A 17,650-nucleotide genomic window follows, 5' to 3' on the forward strand; every position below is an offset into this window, starting at 1 on the left:
AGACATACGCTTTTTGTGACAATTGCCATCCATAGGCGACCTGATCATAACAATTATTGAACACCCCTTACAAATTGTATGACCAGTAAGAGTAAAGCTGAATTCATAGTTTAAAATCTGGAAGAAGTAAGCAGTAAGCGGAATTAAAAATAAACAATATGCTTGTAGCACTTTCAATCATAGTTTGAAAAATAAGGGCAAGCCGCATGAGCAGTAAGCAGCAAGAAATGAGTTTTCATTTCTTACCTTGCTTCGTGCATCGTCGGTTGCCTGTTTCACCCATTCGTGGGTTTTCGAATTGTCATTTGTCAAGTATCCCATCTTTTCTGGTTTTCACTTGGCTTACTTGCAGCTGCTATGACAGAATAGTCATCGACAAAATCCCTTTTCCGTAACATTCAGCAAACCTTCAATGAATAGAATAGAAATAAAAATAAGGGATTAGAACTATGAATCCAGCTTAAACGTTGATTTAACGTACATTTTATTTACTAGAAAAAAAATCGCACAAGAAAAATTCTAAAATAAATTTATTACAGCAAACTCCAGTAGCTTATATTTGGTACTATTATGTAGTTATTTAATAATCACTAGCTAAACGAATACAAATTACTTGATTAAACTTCAGTTAATGATTGCGAATCATTTTCGGCAACATTTCGAGTTTATCTTTAAAGCTAAATTTCGACTTACAATGGCAAACAATCACGTTCCTGCTTGGAATGCTTTCACAATACTTATTCTATAATAAACTGAAATATTGCCGGAAACAAGTTTTCACAACCTTCATAAGATCCTTTATAAGTAAAAAAAAAAACAGTAAATAAAATTGGTACAATAATAATCACAATACAAACCGAAACAGCTTACTGATAAGTTATGACTGTAGGATTATAATATAATTTAACAAAATATCACTCAAATTGCCAAAGTTTTTAAGATGAGAGAGGGTGGAAAGTCCACTTTGGTAACAACACACCCTCCTCTCTTTTGTCTATTATTTACGCAGTAAAGCTTACTAAACAACCCTACTATGCTCCGAAAATATTTAACCACGTTTAATACTTCCGGTGCATATTAGAATAAATCACTAAACTATTTACACCAAATCTCATCAGTTCCTTAATTATTGTATCGATACTTTTGCGCCCTCCCTTACATAGGACCCTCAATGATGCTAACTTTCATAAAGTAATAGTATATGCTACGTAACAAGAAAATTGCGGCCAAAAGAAAAGCGCCAACGTAAACCACATACATGCCACCGTGATCTTTGGCGTATAAATAAGTGCCTGCAGTCACTCCAATTGCTATAGATAAACATACTAGAGTAAAGATAAAGAAGATATTGCCGCGACCACGAGCGTAATCTGGTCCAACCGATGATACTTTATGACAGTTAGGACACCGGGCCAAAGCGTTATTCAATGTGTTGAACTGGAAAAAGTTTACAATTTTATTGTAAATATGACTTTAGTTACCTAAAAGTCTATCCCAGGGCTAGGGAGAGTAACGCAATAATTGTCGTTCCTTGTCTATTAGGTGTGAACTAAATACCAGGTGTCCAAGAGCACCCTGGACATAGGAGATTAACATGGGAAAACGGTTTTGATTTTTTTGCGCCTGTACGGTTGATTTGATTGAAAAATCGTAATAATGAAAGTTGTAGTACCTATCACGGACTAGTTTTCTTTTTTTTTTCAGATCTCTAACTTGAGCCCTTTCGTCGTAAAACACGAACAAAAATGAGAAAATTTAAACTTTTGGCCTGCACTGTATAGTCGGTTGTCGGGCAACGGGTAAACAGATCATTGTTGCTGGTACGGTTGCTCGACAACCGCTTATACAGTGCAGGTAAAAAGTTAAAATTTTCTCATTTTTGTTCGTGTTTTACGACGAAAGGGCTCAAGTTAGAGATCTGAAAAAAAAAAGAAAACTAGTCCGTGATAGGTACTACAACTTTCATTATTACGATTTTTCAATCAAATCAACCGTACAGGCGCAAAAAAATCAAAACCGTTTTCCCATGTTAATCTCCTATGTCCAGGGTGCTCTTGGACACCTGGTATAGTTTTGACTGTGTTATTTTGTACCTAAGCTGTCATATTCAAACGTCAACTTGTACTCAAAATGATCATGATGCCATATTGTCAAATGCTCTCCTAAGAAAGGTTGTGACAGATAAATGTCTGGCTTAACAATATCAATGAAAACCTTTGGAACTAATCTAAGACATGAGTGAATTTCAATCTAAGGTCACCATTTATTGCATCACTGTCACTTGGACTGGGATAGAGAGAACAAACTGGCAACCATGCTTAAGTGAAGCTGTACTTACCAAAAAAGTGTCTTGACAATGTCCGCAAATGACACGACACATGCCGGGCATAGATGGCACTGGCGGCGTTACTGGACTAGGAGCCAAATTGATGATGCGCTTGCAATTCGGCCGGGGACACGCGATCCTCTGCGACGAACTTTTGCAGATCAAAAGACAGTTGCAAGGACACCGGACGTATTTCTTGCCCGGGGGCGCATTTCTAATTGGCTGCATAATTTCTAACTTAGCACCGAAAGGTAGGAAAAAAATCGTACTTACGGTGGCCTCATTGCATTGCGCGCATTTCACAACGTGCTGCTCCCGTTTTCCAGAAATGTCAATCATTGCTTGACAGACCCGGCACGTGACCATAGGAACGCCTCCTTCAGGAGCTTGATAGAATGGCGGGGGTAATTCATCAGGACCAATTGGACTAACAGTAGCTTGTGCTCCACCTGTCAAGTCTGTTAAAACATGTACAGTTTAGTACACATTCTGTTGTTGAGCTGAATTTTATAAAGTAATTTACTGAAAAAACCCTCATTAACCCAACTGCAATGGTTTTTAGACCTGATGGACCTACATTTTTAGTAATTCATTCATGTTTGGAGCTTTTATGTTATAATGCATCTCATTTTACCTGGATTTTAAAACAATACAAGTTTAACAGGAAAGCTAACACAGATAACAACATTATTTTTAACTTTGTCAAATTTGTATATATTACTACTGATTATCATGATTAAATTAAAATTTAAAACTGTTTTGAAACCAAATTTACTGAATTTTATGTAGTAAAAAGTCATAACCCAGCTCTACTTGCTTCTTCCTTATCTTGATTCCAGGGCTATAGTAAATCATATCATCCAATTAACGCCCTGACTCATATTTGATATGATCGGTGATTAAATGATGCATAAACATGAAAAATAAATAAAAACAGACCTGCTGAATTCCTGTTGTTGTAATTGATGGACTCTTGGGCCAAAAGGGGCTGTCTCTCGTTCTCGCCCATGGTTGTCGTACCCTTAAGATTGCAGTCCTCCCAAGCGAATTAAACGGCTCAGCCTGAATAAAACCAACAACTGATAAATTAAATTGAATATTAATGACTTTAGTTTTAACTTTAATTTTTTTATTTTGATAAATGAAGGACAAAGACAGAATAATTGATGGCCTCCAAAGGTGAGTGACATTGAACTGACTGACATTTGACAGTGACAGTGAATATATTTTATAATTTTCCTCCTAAACGAAAGAAATATTCTGACTCTGACTACAAAATTAGTATGTATTGGATGCGTTTTAATCCTCCTAAAATAAATACTAGAAAAAAGATAGTTTTGAGCACAATTAACTGTTATTTAAATCACCCGCTGTTAATTTGACTGTTGACAACTGTCAAAATTCAACAAGTGCATTGTGGGAGCTTTGAATGGTGGTCAGTTTTTAATAGGGAAATATCCGTTTTTTTCTACGTTTTTGTGATTGCGTTTTCTCTTTTGCTTTGGAAAAAATTTAAAAAAAACGGGTCAAAAATTGTGATATGTTATATAAATGTTCGAAACTGTTCGACGTAGTTAGCGACAATTGTGATTCATCCAAGCCGCCGTCAGAAAACTGGTTGACAGAGGTGGAAGCAAACATACCTAACCCATCACACAAGAACATTTCTATGAAGGATTTTTATTGAAAAAAAAGGAGTATTCGTAAACCTAGGTATTTTTAAAAATAGACTCTATTCACCTTTTAGCTGACTGGTTATTTTTTGCGTGATTATGAAATCTCTATACACAGTTCTCATGCTCTAGATTGTTCATTAGTCTCATTTCAAATTGTATTATCTGTTTTAGTGGAAATTTCTGAGGTCAAACTTGCATCTGACAATTATTATTAGTACTCACATGCAACTAGGTTGTTTGGTTGTTTACAGGATTTGTCAACATGTTTTGGAAGTACAACACCACATCTTCTTCCCAAATTGACACTCTTTTGGCAAAAGAGGTAAAAACTATTTACAAACCATTCGTGACCTTTCAGTTTCTAAGTGAAATTTTCAGGGGGTCACTTTACATGAAGTTATGGAAAGTGAAGACATTATCAGTGAGTGCAGGGCCCAAAACAAGAACCTAATCGACTTGTATAAACCACCACTCTTATAAGTGGCCGTCTGTGCTAAAAACATTCTCATTTTAGCTTGTTAAGGCCGGAAGTTATAGAAGAACTGGTAACACTAACAACCAAGGAGCCCTCAATAATATTAAGTGAAAATGTCAGGTTCAAATATCCCAATATTGCTAGTGAATTACTTACCTGTGATGTACCTGCTGTTAATGAAAGATTAGCCGGAGATAAAAGGTTTGCAACACTGGCTGTTTAAACGGGTTGTTAATATTAAATTGTTTAGCTTATTGGAAAAGTTATATGAATTCTTGGAGAGTGAGCCACCCTTAAATCCACTGTTGGCTTCCTACTTTAGTAAAATTATTGGTGGCCTTGTTGCCAAAAAGACTGAACAGGTTAGTATTTGTTTTCTATTGTATGGTGGGTTTATATGTTGAGTAGTAATTTGGTTGTGTGGTACTAACTGTTATCAACTAATGGTAAATTGGTTCAATATAATGGATATTGAAAACAAATAACTAATTGCAGTTGATCTGTGGAATAACAAATACTTAAGGAATCAATATTTGCTAGGTAGTTCTTAATTTGATTTTACTGAGATTGAACTGATTTAATTTAACTTTTTTTATTGTGTTTTATTGGTTTAAGTTATTTTCCTTGTCTTCTTTCATTGGGACATGTTTAATGCTACTTTGTTTGAATTAATAACTTTTGCTTTAAATGTTGTGATTTATATGTGGATTTGTACAATTTAGTAAAACTACAACTTATTTTTCTCTCCCCCCCTCCTTCCTGCTTCCTCTGTGTATGTTCTGTCCAATAAAAAATTAACATCCTTTTCGTTCCAAAAACGACCAATCCTGGTGAATCCTGACCAAAAAATCCAGAACTGGCTGTCCTATCAACTGACATGCTTGCAGGTCCTAGATTTTTTAAAAGGTAGGGACACCTTCTTGCCGCTGTTACTCAAACATCTAGGCACCTCAGCCATCATGGATCTGATGCTGAAGCTGATGACGCAAGACGAAGGCGTCGAAATGCGTCAGAATATTTTAAATGTAAGAGTTGCGAGACTTGTGCTGTTTTCATTTAAAAAAAATGATTTTCCAGTGGTTAGATAGTCAAAATATCATCCAGCAGCTGGTCTGCCTGTTGAATCCTCAGGTAGAAAAAGAAAGACACGACAACGTTGCTCAATTGCTATGTGATTTTCTCGTTGCCGCCCGCGAGAACCAAAGAATATTCGATCCGGATCCTTTATTGAAAACATTAGAATCGTGAGTGGAACGGGTTGTTTTTTCGATCCGCTTGAACGTTGTTGTGGTTTTTGCAGGCCTGAAACGATCAAGTTACTCCTCGATCAGTTGTTTGAGAATGAGAAATGTGAAAGTTCAATCGTAGGCGGTATTGCCGTGTTACTGTCACTTTTCCAGACTAATCCACCCAGGTGAGTTCGTTATAATTGTTATTTAGGGCGTTTTTGTCGCGTCACAATGACGTAATTTGACAGTTGGTCAAATTATGTTTTTTGTTGAGTGTAAAAAGTGATAAAAAGAGACAATCGTTAAAACTCCAGGGGCTAGACAAATGAGTGATGTATCAGTTGGTCACATGATCACTTCTTTAAAATCACTGATTGGTATGTTGTGAGCACTGTTTAATTACGTCACATCCGCTTTGGTAGACTGACTGTCAATTACTAAATGTGTCACTATCTTTGTTTAGCTCATTGATTCCTAATGGTTACTCTCTTCTAATCACTCATTTCCCAAACTTAAGATTTAAATATGCACATCTGTGTTCAGCCTTATTCAGTTATACAGGATGGTTATTGCAAAGCTACAAGTTGATGTATTGATTCACCCTGTTAATGAGTTTGGTATTATTAAGCTAAATTTGTAAACTGACATTGTGTCTAGCCCAGGGAAGGGTCTAAAAAAAATGTATGTTGTATAAAATCATGTATTATACATGAATAACGTGTATAATATTTCCTAAGAGTGACCTGACTAGTATGACATATTATACGTCAATGCTGTCACTTTTTGTCTGATAAAAAAGTTGGGATTAGGATGTTCTGTTCGTTATTAGACTTGTAAGTGCTTAAGTAGGCCCTAAAGGCAAGAACACCTTAATATAATCTTGTAGAGGATTAAATTTCCTACAACTTTCTTTATTTACATATCCTTGTAGCTGCTTAAATAACGGAGCTACTAAATAGTATATTATTCAACGAGCTTTTTATGATAGCCATTCTCCCGTGGCAAATCTCCCGTGGGATTAATGGCCATAAAAAACGAGGATAATACTATACTTTGTCCACGACCACTGTCCATTACCACTAATGCCAAGTGCAGGCAAATTAGAAGTTGATACTCTTTTATGTAGATAATAAATAATATAGGTAATCTCTCAAATCCGCCGTAACAACTGAAATGTCAAACTCGATACGATTAGGATCGCGTTTAGAATGGCCGTCGGTGTACAAGTCGTGACAGAATTTGGGAAAAAATGGATCACGCGAACAATTTATTTACATAACTATATGGTGGCATGTGACAAAGGCCACGGTGCGCACACCAGCCCTATTTCTGAACGCACCCCCAGCGTTGCCGCCTACGACCACAAGGGCACTGACGTTGTCAATGTCAACTTAAAAAACCACAGAACTAAGGACGGTCATACACCAAAAATATTTCAAATATAAATTATGGAATTTACCTAATGATTTGGCAAACTCCTGTACTGTGTTATTGCGGTGTATTTGTTAAGAAAATGGTATTCTGAATTAGCAGTAATTGCAAAGACATAAGTGGATGTCTACATGCAAGAAATACCGCATATCCCATGTTTTATGCTTGGTGTGCAACCACCTTTAGGTCGAGAGGGAATAATGATCATTATTCCTCTTCATTAATCCCTCTGACGCTATATGACCTTCATTTAACTTCTGTCAACACGCTGAATATTGGTACATTATTGGTTGGTCGTGGACAAAAATGTATAATATTCATGTATGAAACATTTTACAGTTTTTTACATATTCTACATATTTATTTACGGATGTCCTAAGCTAAACACAGTAACAACAAACTAAACTATAAAAAAGAAACAATGAAACGAAGGAGGACAAAACACTCTTGAAAGAGAGGTGATCCTAGTGAAGGTACTAATAAACTACTAATTAGAAAAATTAGTCTAATATTTGGACATTTATATGTAAATTCTTGACTTCTGTCTCTTAAACTGTACCAAAGTTCCGCAAGAAAAATCCAGCTCAGGTTAGTCAGAAAAGAATGTTCTATGGAACAGAACATGGAACAAATCGTTCAGTCGAGTGGTTTTGGATGGTGCATGTAATGAAATATCTGATAGTAGTTCAGGAAAAGTAAGTAATGGCTTTATAATCTTGTAAAGTAGGGTTAAATCATGCTCAATTCTCCTGTTTGACAATGTTTCAATCCTCAGAACTGACTGAAGACGAAATCTAAGTAATGGTAGTTTCAATAGGTAGGCAAGTCAGCTGGTCCCCTGCTCAAGGTACATCGTTTTAAATGTGACGTTTGCTTCTCTACTTTTCACAATCAAAACGATGTACCTATTGTATTGTTGTGTCATTTTCATCCCTGGCTGGCCCATCAAAGTATTTTGAAGCTCTATGGATGTCCCGATAACGTAATTTGGCCAAATCCTAACTGTCAAACTACGTCATGTCATACATTGTTCTGAATTGGTTAATCAATTTTTGTATGCGCGGTTGCATAACTAACTGTAAATAAAATGTAACGTGTTATACAGTTGGATGGGCTTCCGTACCAACAAATTCCTAAACGAGACCTACGACGCAAACATAAATAAAGAAGCGGCCGACCTGGAGCACAAACAAATGGTCCGGAATAATATAGCGGAGGCCGTCACTTTGAGACTAAAAGACTTTCACGATTTACTGCTGAATCCGCCTAAAGTATGAAATTCTTTTGAATAAGGCCCGATTTATTGACACGGTCGTTTGCAGAAATCTCCAATCCTTACCACTGTGGGTCGTTTAGAGCCTCCTTTAGGCAACACCCGTTTACAGGTTGTACGACTGCTGGCGGTCTTAATTCCCTCAGGTCACGATCAATTGCACGGTCAATTGGTTACTTTAGGGACTTTCCAGGTGATGCTGGATTTGTTTTTTCAATATCCTTGGAACAATTTTCTTCACACTCAAGTGGAGAATTGTTTGGTGGTTGCTTTGGACGTTGGCAGTGGCGAAGAAAGTCAGATTACTACGCTGCGCAAACATGTAAGTTATTTTTTGTGTCTCTCAACTAATTTTTTATGGATTGTTTTGGTGCAGTTGATTGGCACTTGTAGCTTGGTGGAGACTGTTATGAAGGCCTGGAAGGAAAACGATAAGCAGCAGTAAGTGATCTGTTTAGTGTAGGTAAAATGGTGCAGTGTGTTGTTTTCGGTTAGGTCGGAGACTAAAGCAGTCAGACAGGGATACATGGGGCATTTAATTAGTATAGTAAACCATATAGTTAAGCTGACGCAAGAAACCCAGTTGGGTGATCAGCTCAAAGAGCTGAAGCCCGATACGTTCGCGGATTTAGAGGAATTCAAAGCTGCGCAGTTGGCCGAAGTTATGGAGAAGCAGGAAAAACTTTTGGTGTGTGAAGTAGCTGATAGTTTCTGAACAGTTTAAAGCAGAAACAGTTTGGTTTCAGGGCGGTTTGCATCCGAACGCTATAAGCGACGATAACGACGATTTCGATGACATTCCTTTCCCGCAAAGCAACGCTCTTCAGCAACAGGTAGGCGAGTAGTAGTTAGGTTAAGCCCCTAAAAGTAACGGATGGTTTTTCATAGAGTTTTTGTCAATATCAGATGCAAAACTTGCCTTCCGTGATCGACGGTTATAGTGGATTCAACGATGACGCGTTCAACGACGGCGACGAGACTCTGCAGTAAGCCCTCTATTAACTATTTCAGTAGGGTACTATTGAAATTTCTCTCAAGGACGATCGATAACCAGTTGGACGTCAATTTCGACGTTTCCGAGGCCGAGATGATGCAACGGGACGCCATCTTCAAGCAACTCTGCGCCCAAAGCATCAACACTCTCTTCGATGCGGACGATACGGTGTTTGAGGAGCGCGATCACACTTTTCAGACGGTGATCGAGAAAAAAGATCAGGCCGACGGCGCTGAAAATAGTAGCGATAGCGACGACGAAAAACCGAACGGTCCGGATGACAGTATGGAGGTTGATCGTAAGTAAATTGATTTGGTTACGTAATTGTCTGTTCTATTATACACCGGAAATGGTTATTTTCCTAACAAGTGCGTAAATTGATACTTTCAATTATGATCATGGACTATGGCTGGTTGCTTAGGTTGAAATGTCAAATTTAAAGCGCAAATGTTTCATTTGCTCTTGACAGGCCGACGTTAACAATAACAAGACAGATATTTTCCAGAACACTTTAGCTTGCTTTACCGTACATGAATATTAAAAAAAAATAAAATCAAACTAGCTGTATTACCATCTCAAAATGTAGCAAACACGTGGCTCTCTTTGTAGCATGTTTTGGGGTTGCCGGTGCTTTGAGTGCTCTGTCCATTCCAGCATGGACTTCCCCCAAAGCGGACCCGTGGGGCGCAAGTGGGATGTCGGAGAACGCGACCAACTGGGCCGATTTCAGTTCGGCAACCTTTGAATCGTCCACGATCCCCTTCCAGGCAAGCTTCCCGGAAACAGCTGCAGCTGATAAAGCGGCTAATATGGAGGAGACGAAAGTAGAAAACACCGCAGCTTCCGGTGATCATCCTCACAACAAAACCGCGGAAAATCAGAGTTGTAGCAGTCAATTGTCATCGTCCATGTAAGTTTTCTTTGGGTTTTTTTTTACGTGATTCAAATCGGTCACACAATAGTAAGAAGAGAGATGAAAATTTTTTGGAAAATATGGCGTCATATATTTGTGACAGATTTGAATTTAAAATCAACAAAGTACTCTCTATCCCAGGGGAAGTGGCAGTGACGTTTTCATTGATATTTAGCGGTTGCCAGCTTGAGCATTCCTCTTTCTGCTAATTTAATACGTTTTGTTTTTGTTAAGGCGGACTTATTATAAAGTTCGGGTTAGAGCATTAGATAGACGAAGCAATCGCCCCCAGTATTTCTCCCTGTCAGTGCAAGAAAATTGTTTTGTTTATCAATACTTTTATTACGAGAGCATTTGGCAACATGGCATCAGTGTGTTTTTAATGATAGAAAAGGACAGAAACATATTTTTGACAATTGACATTGACACTGTGCTTCAGTTGTTTACCAATTTGACAGGGCTCACGAAAGTGAGGTTGGAAAAAAGCAAAATACAAACAGGAGCGGAAAAATTCAATTAGTTACTCCTAAAATCACTTTATTTGAATTGTGCTAGTGTTGGTAGTGATTCTGGACTGTGTGTGTGTTAGTTTCTTGATGGTAAACCTGCGCAAAGTAAGGTAAGCTGCAACCTTCTGTATGTCACATGAAAAATTTATCAGTGTCATCAACACTGAGTTGTTTAGACATTTTCGGTTACCCAAAATATGAAAAACACAAATACAATTCACACAAAATAATAACCGAATCGGTAAATTTGAGTTGCAAGGGGAAAAGTTTGAAGAAATTGTCAACAAACATCACATAACCAAAAATTATGAATTTTAAAATGGCGTTGGGGACAGCCCTTTCTTTGAAGCTGGTAAATAGTTCTTATGTTATTAATTATATATTATAATTTATTAATCCTCAAAAAACTCAATTTCCATAATACAAACTGTCATCACTATTCCCGCCATATTGGAATTTTAGACAAGCACCTTCTAGACTTTCTAGTATAGTAGGCGGTGGGACAGCGCCAACGCCGATTTTTCCCGCTTGGTTAAAGAACCTACGTTATTGACGTCAAAATTCCGACAAGGAACGACAATTATTACGTCACTGCCGCTAGTCCTGGGATAGACGTTACGCGCAAAAAACAGTGCGTGATTAAATTAGCAATCTGTAGATCTGTAGAGGGGGACGCGTGTAAAACGCCGACGGAAAAATCACCGGGAAAACCTCCCACAACGGACGAACAAGTGTGAAAGTGGCCGCGCCGAAATTGTCCACATATCGCCGTGTTTCGGAGCCAAACTTAACCAAATAAACCGGAACGGACTGCGGGGCGCGATTTTATTTGCTTTTTTCTTATAGTATTACGTTAACTAGACAGTTAAAGAACAAAATTGAGTCCCTCGAGTTCCTTTTTGTTGATTGCGTTTCGGCTCTTTTACCATTTTCAAAGTTAGGAATGTCGTAGATATGACAACATTGTTTTTTCAGGTTTGTTTGACTAATTAAAGCTTGAGGCTACTTTTTATATTCAGAACAGTTCAACAATGAAATGACAGATGAACCACATCTTTGTTTAATGCACTGTTTTGTGAGCCTTCTCTTTTTGCCTAAATTGGAATTTCCAACCAAATATGTACTTCAGATACATAGTGTGGAATCATCAGGGTTTAATGAAAAAAAAAAAACACTTTTCCCGCTCCAATCGTTGACCCAAATAGGGCAGAGTCAATCAACTTGTAAGTGTGTCTTTGTTAGAGGGAGAGATTTTTAAATAAGTATGTGATATATCTAATAAATAAATAATAATAATCCCCCCTGCGTGTAGCTAGTAATGTAATATTGGTGCCTGCAAATTATTATAATAAAATAGAACAATGTATTCAGCGAATATCAACAAGCCATCTCTCTACTTAAACAAATACAGGGTGGTCCAGTGAGTTGGTGTCGTTTCAGTTTCACACATATCGCCTGAAGTGGTTTTCAATTAGCTCTCCCTGTACACCCTGTATTTTTCTTATTTTTTTTTGTAGTGGGCTACTTAATTTCGTTAATTATTATTATTATTATTGTATTTTTATTAGAGATTTTCGAGTGGTAGCGTGCTGCTCTCGGCCTTATTGTTCTAGTTCAGTTGAGAATGTTTATGATACAAGGTAGTGCGAGGAAGCAATACGTACAGTTTTATATTTAAAAAAAAAAAAACAAAAGCCTCCTAGTTAATTGTTAAGGTCACAAAACTTCTGTGATTACTGTTTATGGCTGGACAGTTGCGAAATTGGCACACCCTACACTTTTTTAAGAAAATCTATTAGGTCGCATTTACTGGGCGCGAGTCGGTTAAGTTACCAGGTGTTCGGCCACGACCGGTAAAACGCGGCCTAACTTTTGTACATTTTTCATGAAAACCAGTGCCTCGGTATTATTGTATATTTTTCAACAAGAAAATCCACTTACATTTAATTTAATAAGAAGTTATTCCATGTCCTTATATCAGTTTAAAAATTAAAAAAAAGAAAAAAAACGTTTTAAGGGAATTTGTTTCACTTCAATCATTTCAAAATTATTCCTTCAAAGTCCATGATAAAAAGAGAAAAGTATTGCAAATTAATGCTGCAAAGAAAGATAAATATAAACTTTGGTAAGTTCAGTTTTGTCTAGCTAGAGCATTGATTTGCATTACTTCTCCCTTTTTATCTATTCCCATTACAAACATTACTTTAGTTATATAGTTATATGGTTGTTTAATTTATCTTGTTTTATTATCTTTTTACATAAGATTTTTCTTATTAATACTAACCACACAAAATAACTCAATTCAACATTGTATGCCTATCATAAATATTTCTCCTCTGTTCCTTGACTTGCCTCTTCCATTTATCCTGCTGGTTACTTACCCGATTGAGTACGTTCCCCCTCATGCTCATATTATGAGACATTGGACCTGGTTGAGCATCCTCCTGTAATTCGAGCTGTAAAAAAACCTTAACCCACTTCCTTCTAAAGGTTGATTAATACCTCCTCATTGGTGTGTTCTTGATAATTGCCCTTCACCCGTTTGTTGAGTAATGGATCGAGGATAATCAAAAACATCATGTAAACTACCAGTATTGAGACAACCCAAATCACAATGATCACCACGTATCGGATTATGGTGGTGTTTCTGTTCTCATACTTGCACTCGCATCTAGGACAGAATTCTCGCATTTCATTGCCAGTGAGTTGGCCTGCTACTGTTGGCAGCATCACCACTTCGCAATTGCTAATTTGAATTCAGATTCACTACAAAACAGTAAAAAATTGGGTGCAATTTACCATTTATTCGGTGGGTCATTGGTGGTGTGCATTAAGGTTTCAGTGTGGGTCTTTTCCGTGCTGTTGGTCACTGATGACAGGCTAGGGCAAATGCATTTGCATCTTTTATCATCAAATTGGGCCTGTAATTCAAGGATTCAGCAAAACCGTCTGGTAAGAAAGTATGATACACTGACCTGAGACTGATTGGCCAGCCATAAAAAGCACACAACAATCAATTCGAGCCTCATTTTCTTGCCTAGTTATGCTGTTTGTTCAAGCATATTTTACACAAAGCACTGTACCTTTCATATTTTGGATTTGTACACTAGAAAATAGTAGTAAACAGCTGTTTTTGACGTATTGTGGTTATGGTTACTTTGAATTGGATAGTCACAGACAGATGGCGCTACACGAGAAACCATTGAGCTTTATAGAGAATATGGAAAGGCCATGCAACAAAACTTCCTACTTTGATAAAACTGCAGGTGGAAGTGGATCCATATTATTTTTTTAAATTAAAACAAATCAACAATTTTCAAACAAATTTTATAGAATTTAAGACTTAACCTAACCCAATTTTAAGATGTACTATCAACTGAAGGTTTTGCCTGCAATTCTCCGTCTCCTTCTTCACCCTCCAGAAATTTATCCCAACCATCCAATCTCTGACTGATCTGCGAATCAGTCTCCGTTATCCTGTACTTGGTTTTTCCATCGTGAATTTGCGCCGTTAATTGCCGTTTCATAAACCACCGTCCGTTTAACATGGCCACTACTTGTTCGGCTTCTTCAGGCGATGCCATGTTAATTTGTGCTACACCTTCTGGATGACGGTCGTAAAGAATCACTTTCCGCACTTCTCCTATTTTGCCCGCTTCCTCCCTTAAGTCCTCCTGGAATTCCAGTATAAGACTGACGTCTTTGTCGAAAATTGACGGTTCAAACAAGTTTTTAATTATGACTATTCTCTCGTGTTTTGCGCGTTCTCCTTCTTTTTTCTCTGGTCTCCAATCGAATAGTTTCTCTTGCTGTTTTTTGAGTTTTAGCTTTTCTTTCTTCTTTTTCATTTTCGGTTTTAATTTAGGATCAAATTCGCCTTTTAACTGGAACTTTGCTCTTTCCACTTTCAGTTTGTGTCCTTTATAGTTGTACCCGTCCAACAAGTTAAGGGCCAAGTCTATTGATTCTATCCTGATATAAGTGCATAAAGCATCACCTTTTAGATAATCAGTTCCAGGTTCTTTATACAACTTTACCTTGAACTTTCCATTTGTTGGATCCCTCATAACCAATCCACACTTTTGCATCAAATCCACAAACTCTTGTTCCTCAATATCCAAAGGTAAATTAGAGACATACACATTAGTGTTTTGCTTCTCATCTACTTCAAACCAAGTGGGTTCTGAAGCTTTCCTTTTCTCACCTTTTGGAGCTTTTGCTGCAGCAGTCTCACTTGCATCATCTTTTGATTTAGACTCTTCTTCAGGCTTTGATGTGTCAGTAAAACCATAAGACATTTGATACACTGCCATAAATTCGTCATCAACTTTTGGAAACCACGCTTTCTTCTCTTTATCCCAAAACAACTTCACACCATCAGAGTCAGTGTAGACGTGTGTGTCATCCTCAAAGCTGTAAGTGGTGTTCTGTTTTGGCACCCACTCATTTTTGTCACTGTTCCACTGATACTGATATCCAGTATCCTGATCCGTGTAAACGGCTATGTCCCCTTCATAATGGACATGATTTGGATCACACTGATCTTTGTCACTGCTTGAAGTTGTCACTTCTTGATCTGTTAGCTCAGGATTAAGTGATTCAGCCTTCTGATCTGCTGGTTTGATAACTGTTTGCTCTACAGTTTCAAGGTTTGATGGAATGCTTGTTTCCTGGCCTCCCTTTAAAGTAGCACTAAGCTCTGTATTTGTGTTTGCATTATCTGGATCCATTATGACTGATGGGAAAACTTCCACTTGGAAAGTATCTTCACTACTAAATTATTCTGTGCTTTTTGACAGTGTTGCTGTAACACCAAATTTGGGCCATCAATATATAAACAGTATTCGTTTTAATATTACCTATTTCATTACAAAACTAAAAAGCAGTAAGTAACAATTTTATTTATTTCTAGTATTTAACATAACCTAATAAACTTGACTGTAATCAGCTGACAAGCCAAAATATCATGTGACCCGTCGTGTATTTGTAATGGACTAGTCATATGCTTGGGGATGCCGTCAAGTTTGCTAGGAAATTGTTAGGTTATGTCGTTATGTTTTTATTGTGAATTTGTTTATTATTTTTGAATTTCACTTTAGTAAAGTACGTTTGCAGATTTACTTTAGACTATTGAGGCTTTCAAACAGACATGAACCACTACACCATTAATAAATCTGATTTTCCTTTAATTTGTCGTATATGTCTTAAAAAAGAGTTATCATTGAACTGTTTATTTGAAACTGAAGCAGCCAATATGCTAATGTCTTGCGGATTTTTGGAGGTAAAACTTAATTGCACAGCAGACACTGTGTAAATTAAGGGTTTTGTATTTAAGATATTTGAAGATGATAATCTGCCACAAAATATTTGCACTTCGTGCTTAAACACCTTAGAGGAGAGCTATAAACTGAAGCAGTTATGTGACAGCTCTATTCTGTTCTACCAAACTCTATTAGCCACATCACAAGGTGAATTGGAGGAGTCAACCCATTTAGAGAAGTTAGGGGAACCTTCATTTGGTGATTATGGTAAGTTTAGTTGGCTATGTGAATATTGTACTCAAATTGCTGTGAAAGTTGTGGATGATGCAACTCAGAGCAGTCAATTAATATTGCCTGAACCTGATACAACCAAACAGAAGTGTACAGATTGTACAAGTGAATTTAAAACTGAAAAGGATTATCTAGTGCATCAGTCAATCCATGGAACCGAACTGAAATGCAATGCATGTGATAAACTATTTCATTGTAAGTTGACTTAAAGAACATTGGTTGGGTAGTTACAATGTGTTACTGCAGCAATGAAAATTCTTAAGAGACATCTAAAAACCCACATGACTAAACCTCACTCGTGTAAGATTTGTCACAAATCATTTGTGGAATCTTGGGATGTGATCAGACATTCCAAACATCACCATCTCGGCGTCCCTAGAGAGAAAAAGTACAAATGTACAGAGTGCAATCAAAGGTAACCGCTTTTTATGCTAAAAGTGTGTCTGATTGAATTGCAGTAGTTTCAGCTTTATGGATCAATACTATTTGAATGTGCATCAGAGAAAACATTCAGGCGAGAAACCGTTAAAGTGTTCAGAGTGTCAGAAAGCGTTTTACGACCCTAGATCCTTGAAAACTCACTTAAACTCCCACCAGGGCTTAAAGCCGTATTTATGTAATTTTTGCGGGTGAGGCACAGAATGCTCACGTTGGCATAAATGCATATTTAACTTTTAAGGAAGGCATTTTTACAAAACGCTCATCTGAGACAACACATAGTGGTCCACGATCGGAAAAAGCCATTTTCCTGCAAAGTGTGTAATAAACAATTCACACAGGCTGCTTCCTTGTTACGTCATCAGAAGGTGCATAAAGAAAGGTAAAGTTCCTTCCAGAGCTAGTTGAGTGACGTAATAATTGTGGTTAATAATGTAAACCCAGCGAGATGACCATTAGATGTCATTGATATGTAAATTTCAATATGACGTCACTAGTAGGTCATTTAGCTAAATCAGGGGTTCAGATGTTTTTTGTGTTGAGATTTAAGTTGTTTTGTTATTTATTTCAACTATTTTACCATGTAAATAAGTATTTGCGTTTAGTTCAGGTCCAGAGAGCTTTAGTGCGTACTGCCAGAATTTGAGTAATGTTAAATATAATCATTTAATGAATATGTCAAAAAATAGTTTTATTACAGAATATAATTCCCATTTGTGCAACCCACTTTCACTATAATGTGACCAATTTTATATTGCCTACATGTGTTAGATGTAATCAGTGGTAAAAATAATGTTTTCTCTACCTAATATCCTAAACATACAATACAGGCCA

At 37.2% G+C, this 17,650-nt stretch overlaps 5 protein-coding genes across 14 annotated transcripts; 2 read left to right on the plus strand and 3 right to left on the minus strand.

Moving 5' to 3' along the window:
• Nucleotides 1–512: 512 nt before the first annotated feature.
• Nucleotides 513–3,497, minus strand: LOC145734774 (type 1 phosphatidylinositol 4,5-bisphosphate 4-phosphatase). The gene is made up of 4 exons (XM_081988387.1): nucleotides 3,266–3,497; nucleotides 2,600–2,784; nucleotides 2,339–2,548; nucleotides 513–1,437 (listed from the first exon to the last, which is right to left on the minus strand). Exons 1-4 carry the CDS (start codon nucleotides 3,333–3,335, stop codon nucleotides 1,156–1,158), a joined length of 747 nt encoding a protein of 248 aa, XP_081844513.1. The 5' UTR covers nucleotides 3,336–3,497; the 3' UTR covers nucleotides 513–1,155.
• A 222-nt stretch (nucleotides 3,498–3,719) lies between these two features.
• On the plus strand, nucleotides 3,720–12,842 carry fmt (phosphatase 6 regulatory subunit 1-like protein fmt). Of its 6 annotated transcripts, none has more exons than XM_081988231.1 (17): nucleotides 3,720–4,039; nucleotides 4,174–4,324; nucleotides 4,381–4,460; nucleotides 4,517–4,678; nucleotides 4,728–4,839; nucleotides 5,332–5,502; nucleotides 5,555–5,721; nucleotides 5,778–5,891; nucleotides 8,243–8,408; nucleotides 8,460–8,732; nucleotides 8,787–8,851; nucleotides 8,906–9,098; nucleotides 9,157–9,243; nucleotides 9,299–9,396; nucleotides 9,449–9,702; nucleotides 10,014–10,314; nucleotides 11,493–12,842. In XM_081988231.1, the coding sequence occupies exons 2-17, from the start codon at nucleotides 4,265–4,267 to the stop codon at nucleotides 11,506–11,508; spliced, it is 2,319 nt and encodes a 772-aa protein (XP_081844357.1). In that variant the 5' UTR covers nucleotides 3,720–4,039; nucleotides 4,174–4,264; the 3' UTR covers nucleotides 11,509–12,842. The 6 variants fall into 6 exon arrangements, with proteins under 6 accessions (XP_081844357.1, XP_081844356.1, XP_081844354.1 ...); XM_081988230.1 differs by having other exon boundaries at nucleotides 10,059–10,314; nucleotides 11,485–12,842; XM_081988228.1 differs by having other exon boundaries at nucleotides 9,317–9,396; nucleotides 11,485–12,842.
• Nucleotides 12,843–13,050: 208 nt separating this feature from the next.
• On the minus strand, nucleotides 13,051–13,964 carry LOC145734786 (uncharacterized protein CG1161). Of its 2 annotated transcripts, none has more exons than XM_081988407.1 (4): nucleotides 13,802–13,964; nucleotides 13,626–13,747; nucleotides 13,329–13,572; nucleotides 13,051–13,282 (listed from the first exon to the last, which is right to left on the minus strand). In XM_081988407.1, exons 1-4 carry the CDS (start codon nucleotides 13,853–13,855, stop codon nucleotides 13,124–13,126), a joined length of 579 nt encoding a protein of 192 aa, XP_081844533.1. In that variant the 5' UTR covers nucleotides 13,856–13,964; the 3' UTR covers nucleotides 13,051–13,123. The 2 variants fall into 2 exon arrangements, with proteins under 2 accessions (XP_081844533.1, XP_081844534.1); XM_081988408.1 differs by having other exon boundaries at nucleotides 13,051–13,270; nucleotides 13,802–13,962.
• A 173-nt stretch (nucleotides 13,965–14,137) lies between these two features.
• Nucleotides 14,138–15,802, minus strand: barc (RRM1_TatSF1_like and RRM2_TatSF1_like domain-containing protein barc). The gene is made up of 2 exons (XM_081988314.1): nucleotides 15,686–15,802; nucleotides 14,138–15,630 (listed from the first exon to the last, which is right to left on the minus strand). The coding sequence occupies exon 2, from the start codon at nucleotides 15,554–15,556 to the stop codon at nucleotides 14,186–14,188; it is 1,371 nt and encodes a 456-aa protein (XP_081844440.1). The 5' UTR covers nucleotides 15,557–15,630; nucleotides 15,686–15,802; the 3' UTR covers nucleotides 14,138–14,185.
• Nucleotides 15,803–15,831: 29 nt separating this feature from the next.
• On the plus strand, nucleotides 15,832–17,420 carry LOC145734752 (uncharacterized). 4 transcript variants are annotated; one of them, XM_081988351.1, is made up of 6 exons: nucleotides 15,832–16,107; nucleotides 16,162–16,354; nucleotides 16,403–16,573; nucleotides 16,625–16,793; nucleotides 16,837–17,007; nucleotides 17,058–17,420. In XM_081988351.1, the coding sequence occupies exons 1-6, from the start codon at nucleotides 15,976–15,978 to the stop codon at nucleotides 17,200–17,202; spliced, it is 981 nt and encodes a 326-aa protein (XP_081844477.1). In that variant the 5' UTR covers nucleotides 15,832–15,975; the 3' UTR covers nucleotides 17,203–17,420. The 4 variants fall into 4 exon arrangements, with proteins under 4 accessions (XP_081844477.1, XP_081844480.1, XP_081844478.1 ...); XM_081988354.1 differs by having other exon boundaries at nucleotides 17,062–17,420; XM_081988352.1 differs by having other exon boundaries at nucleotides 16,840–17,007.
• The last annotated feature ends 230 nt before the right edge of the window (nucleotides 17,421–17,650 follow it).

The sequence above is a fragment of the Ips typographus genome, linkage group LG10 (assembly GCF_016097725.1).
Source record: "Ips typographus isolate SLU linkage group LG10, UJ_Ityp_2.0, whole genome shotgun sequence".
In the NCBI taxonomy this organism is placed as follows: Eukaryota; Metazoa; Arthropoda; class Insecta; order Coleoptera; family Curculionidae; genus Ips; species Ips typographus.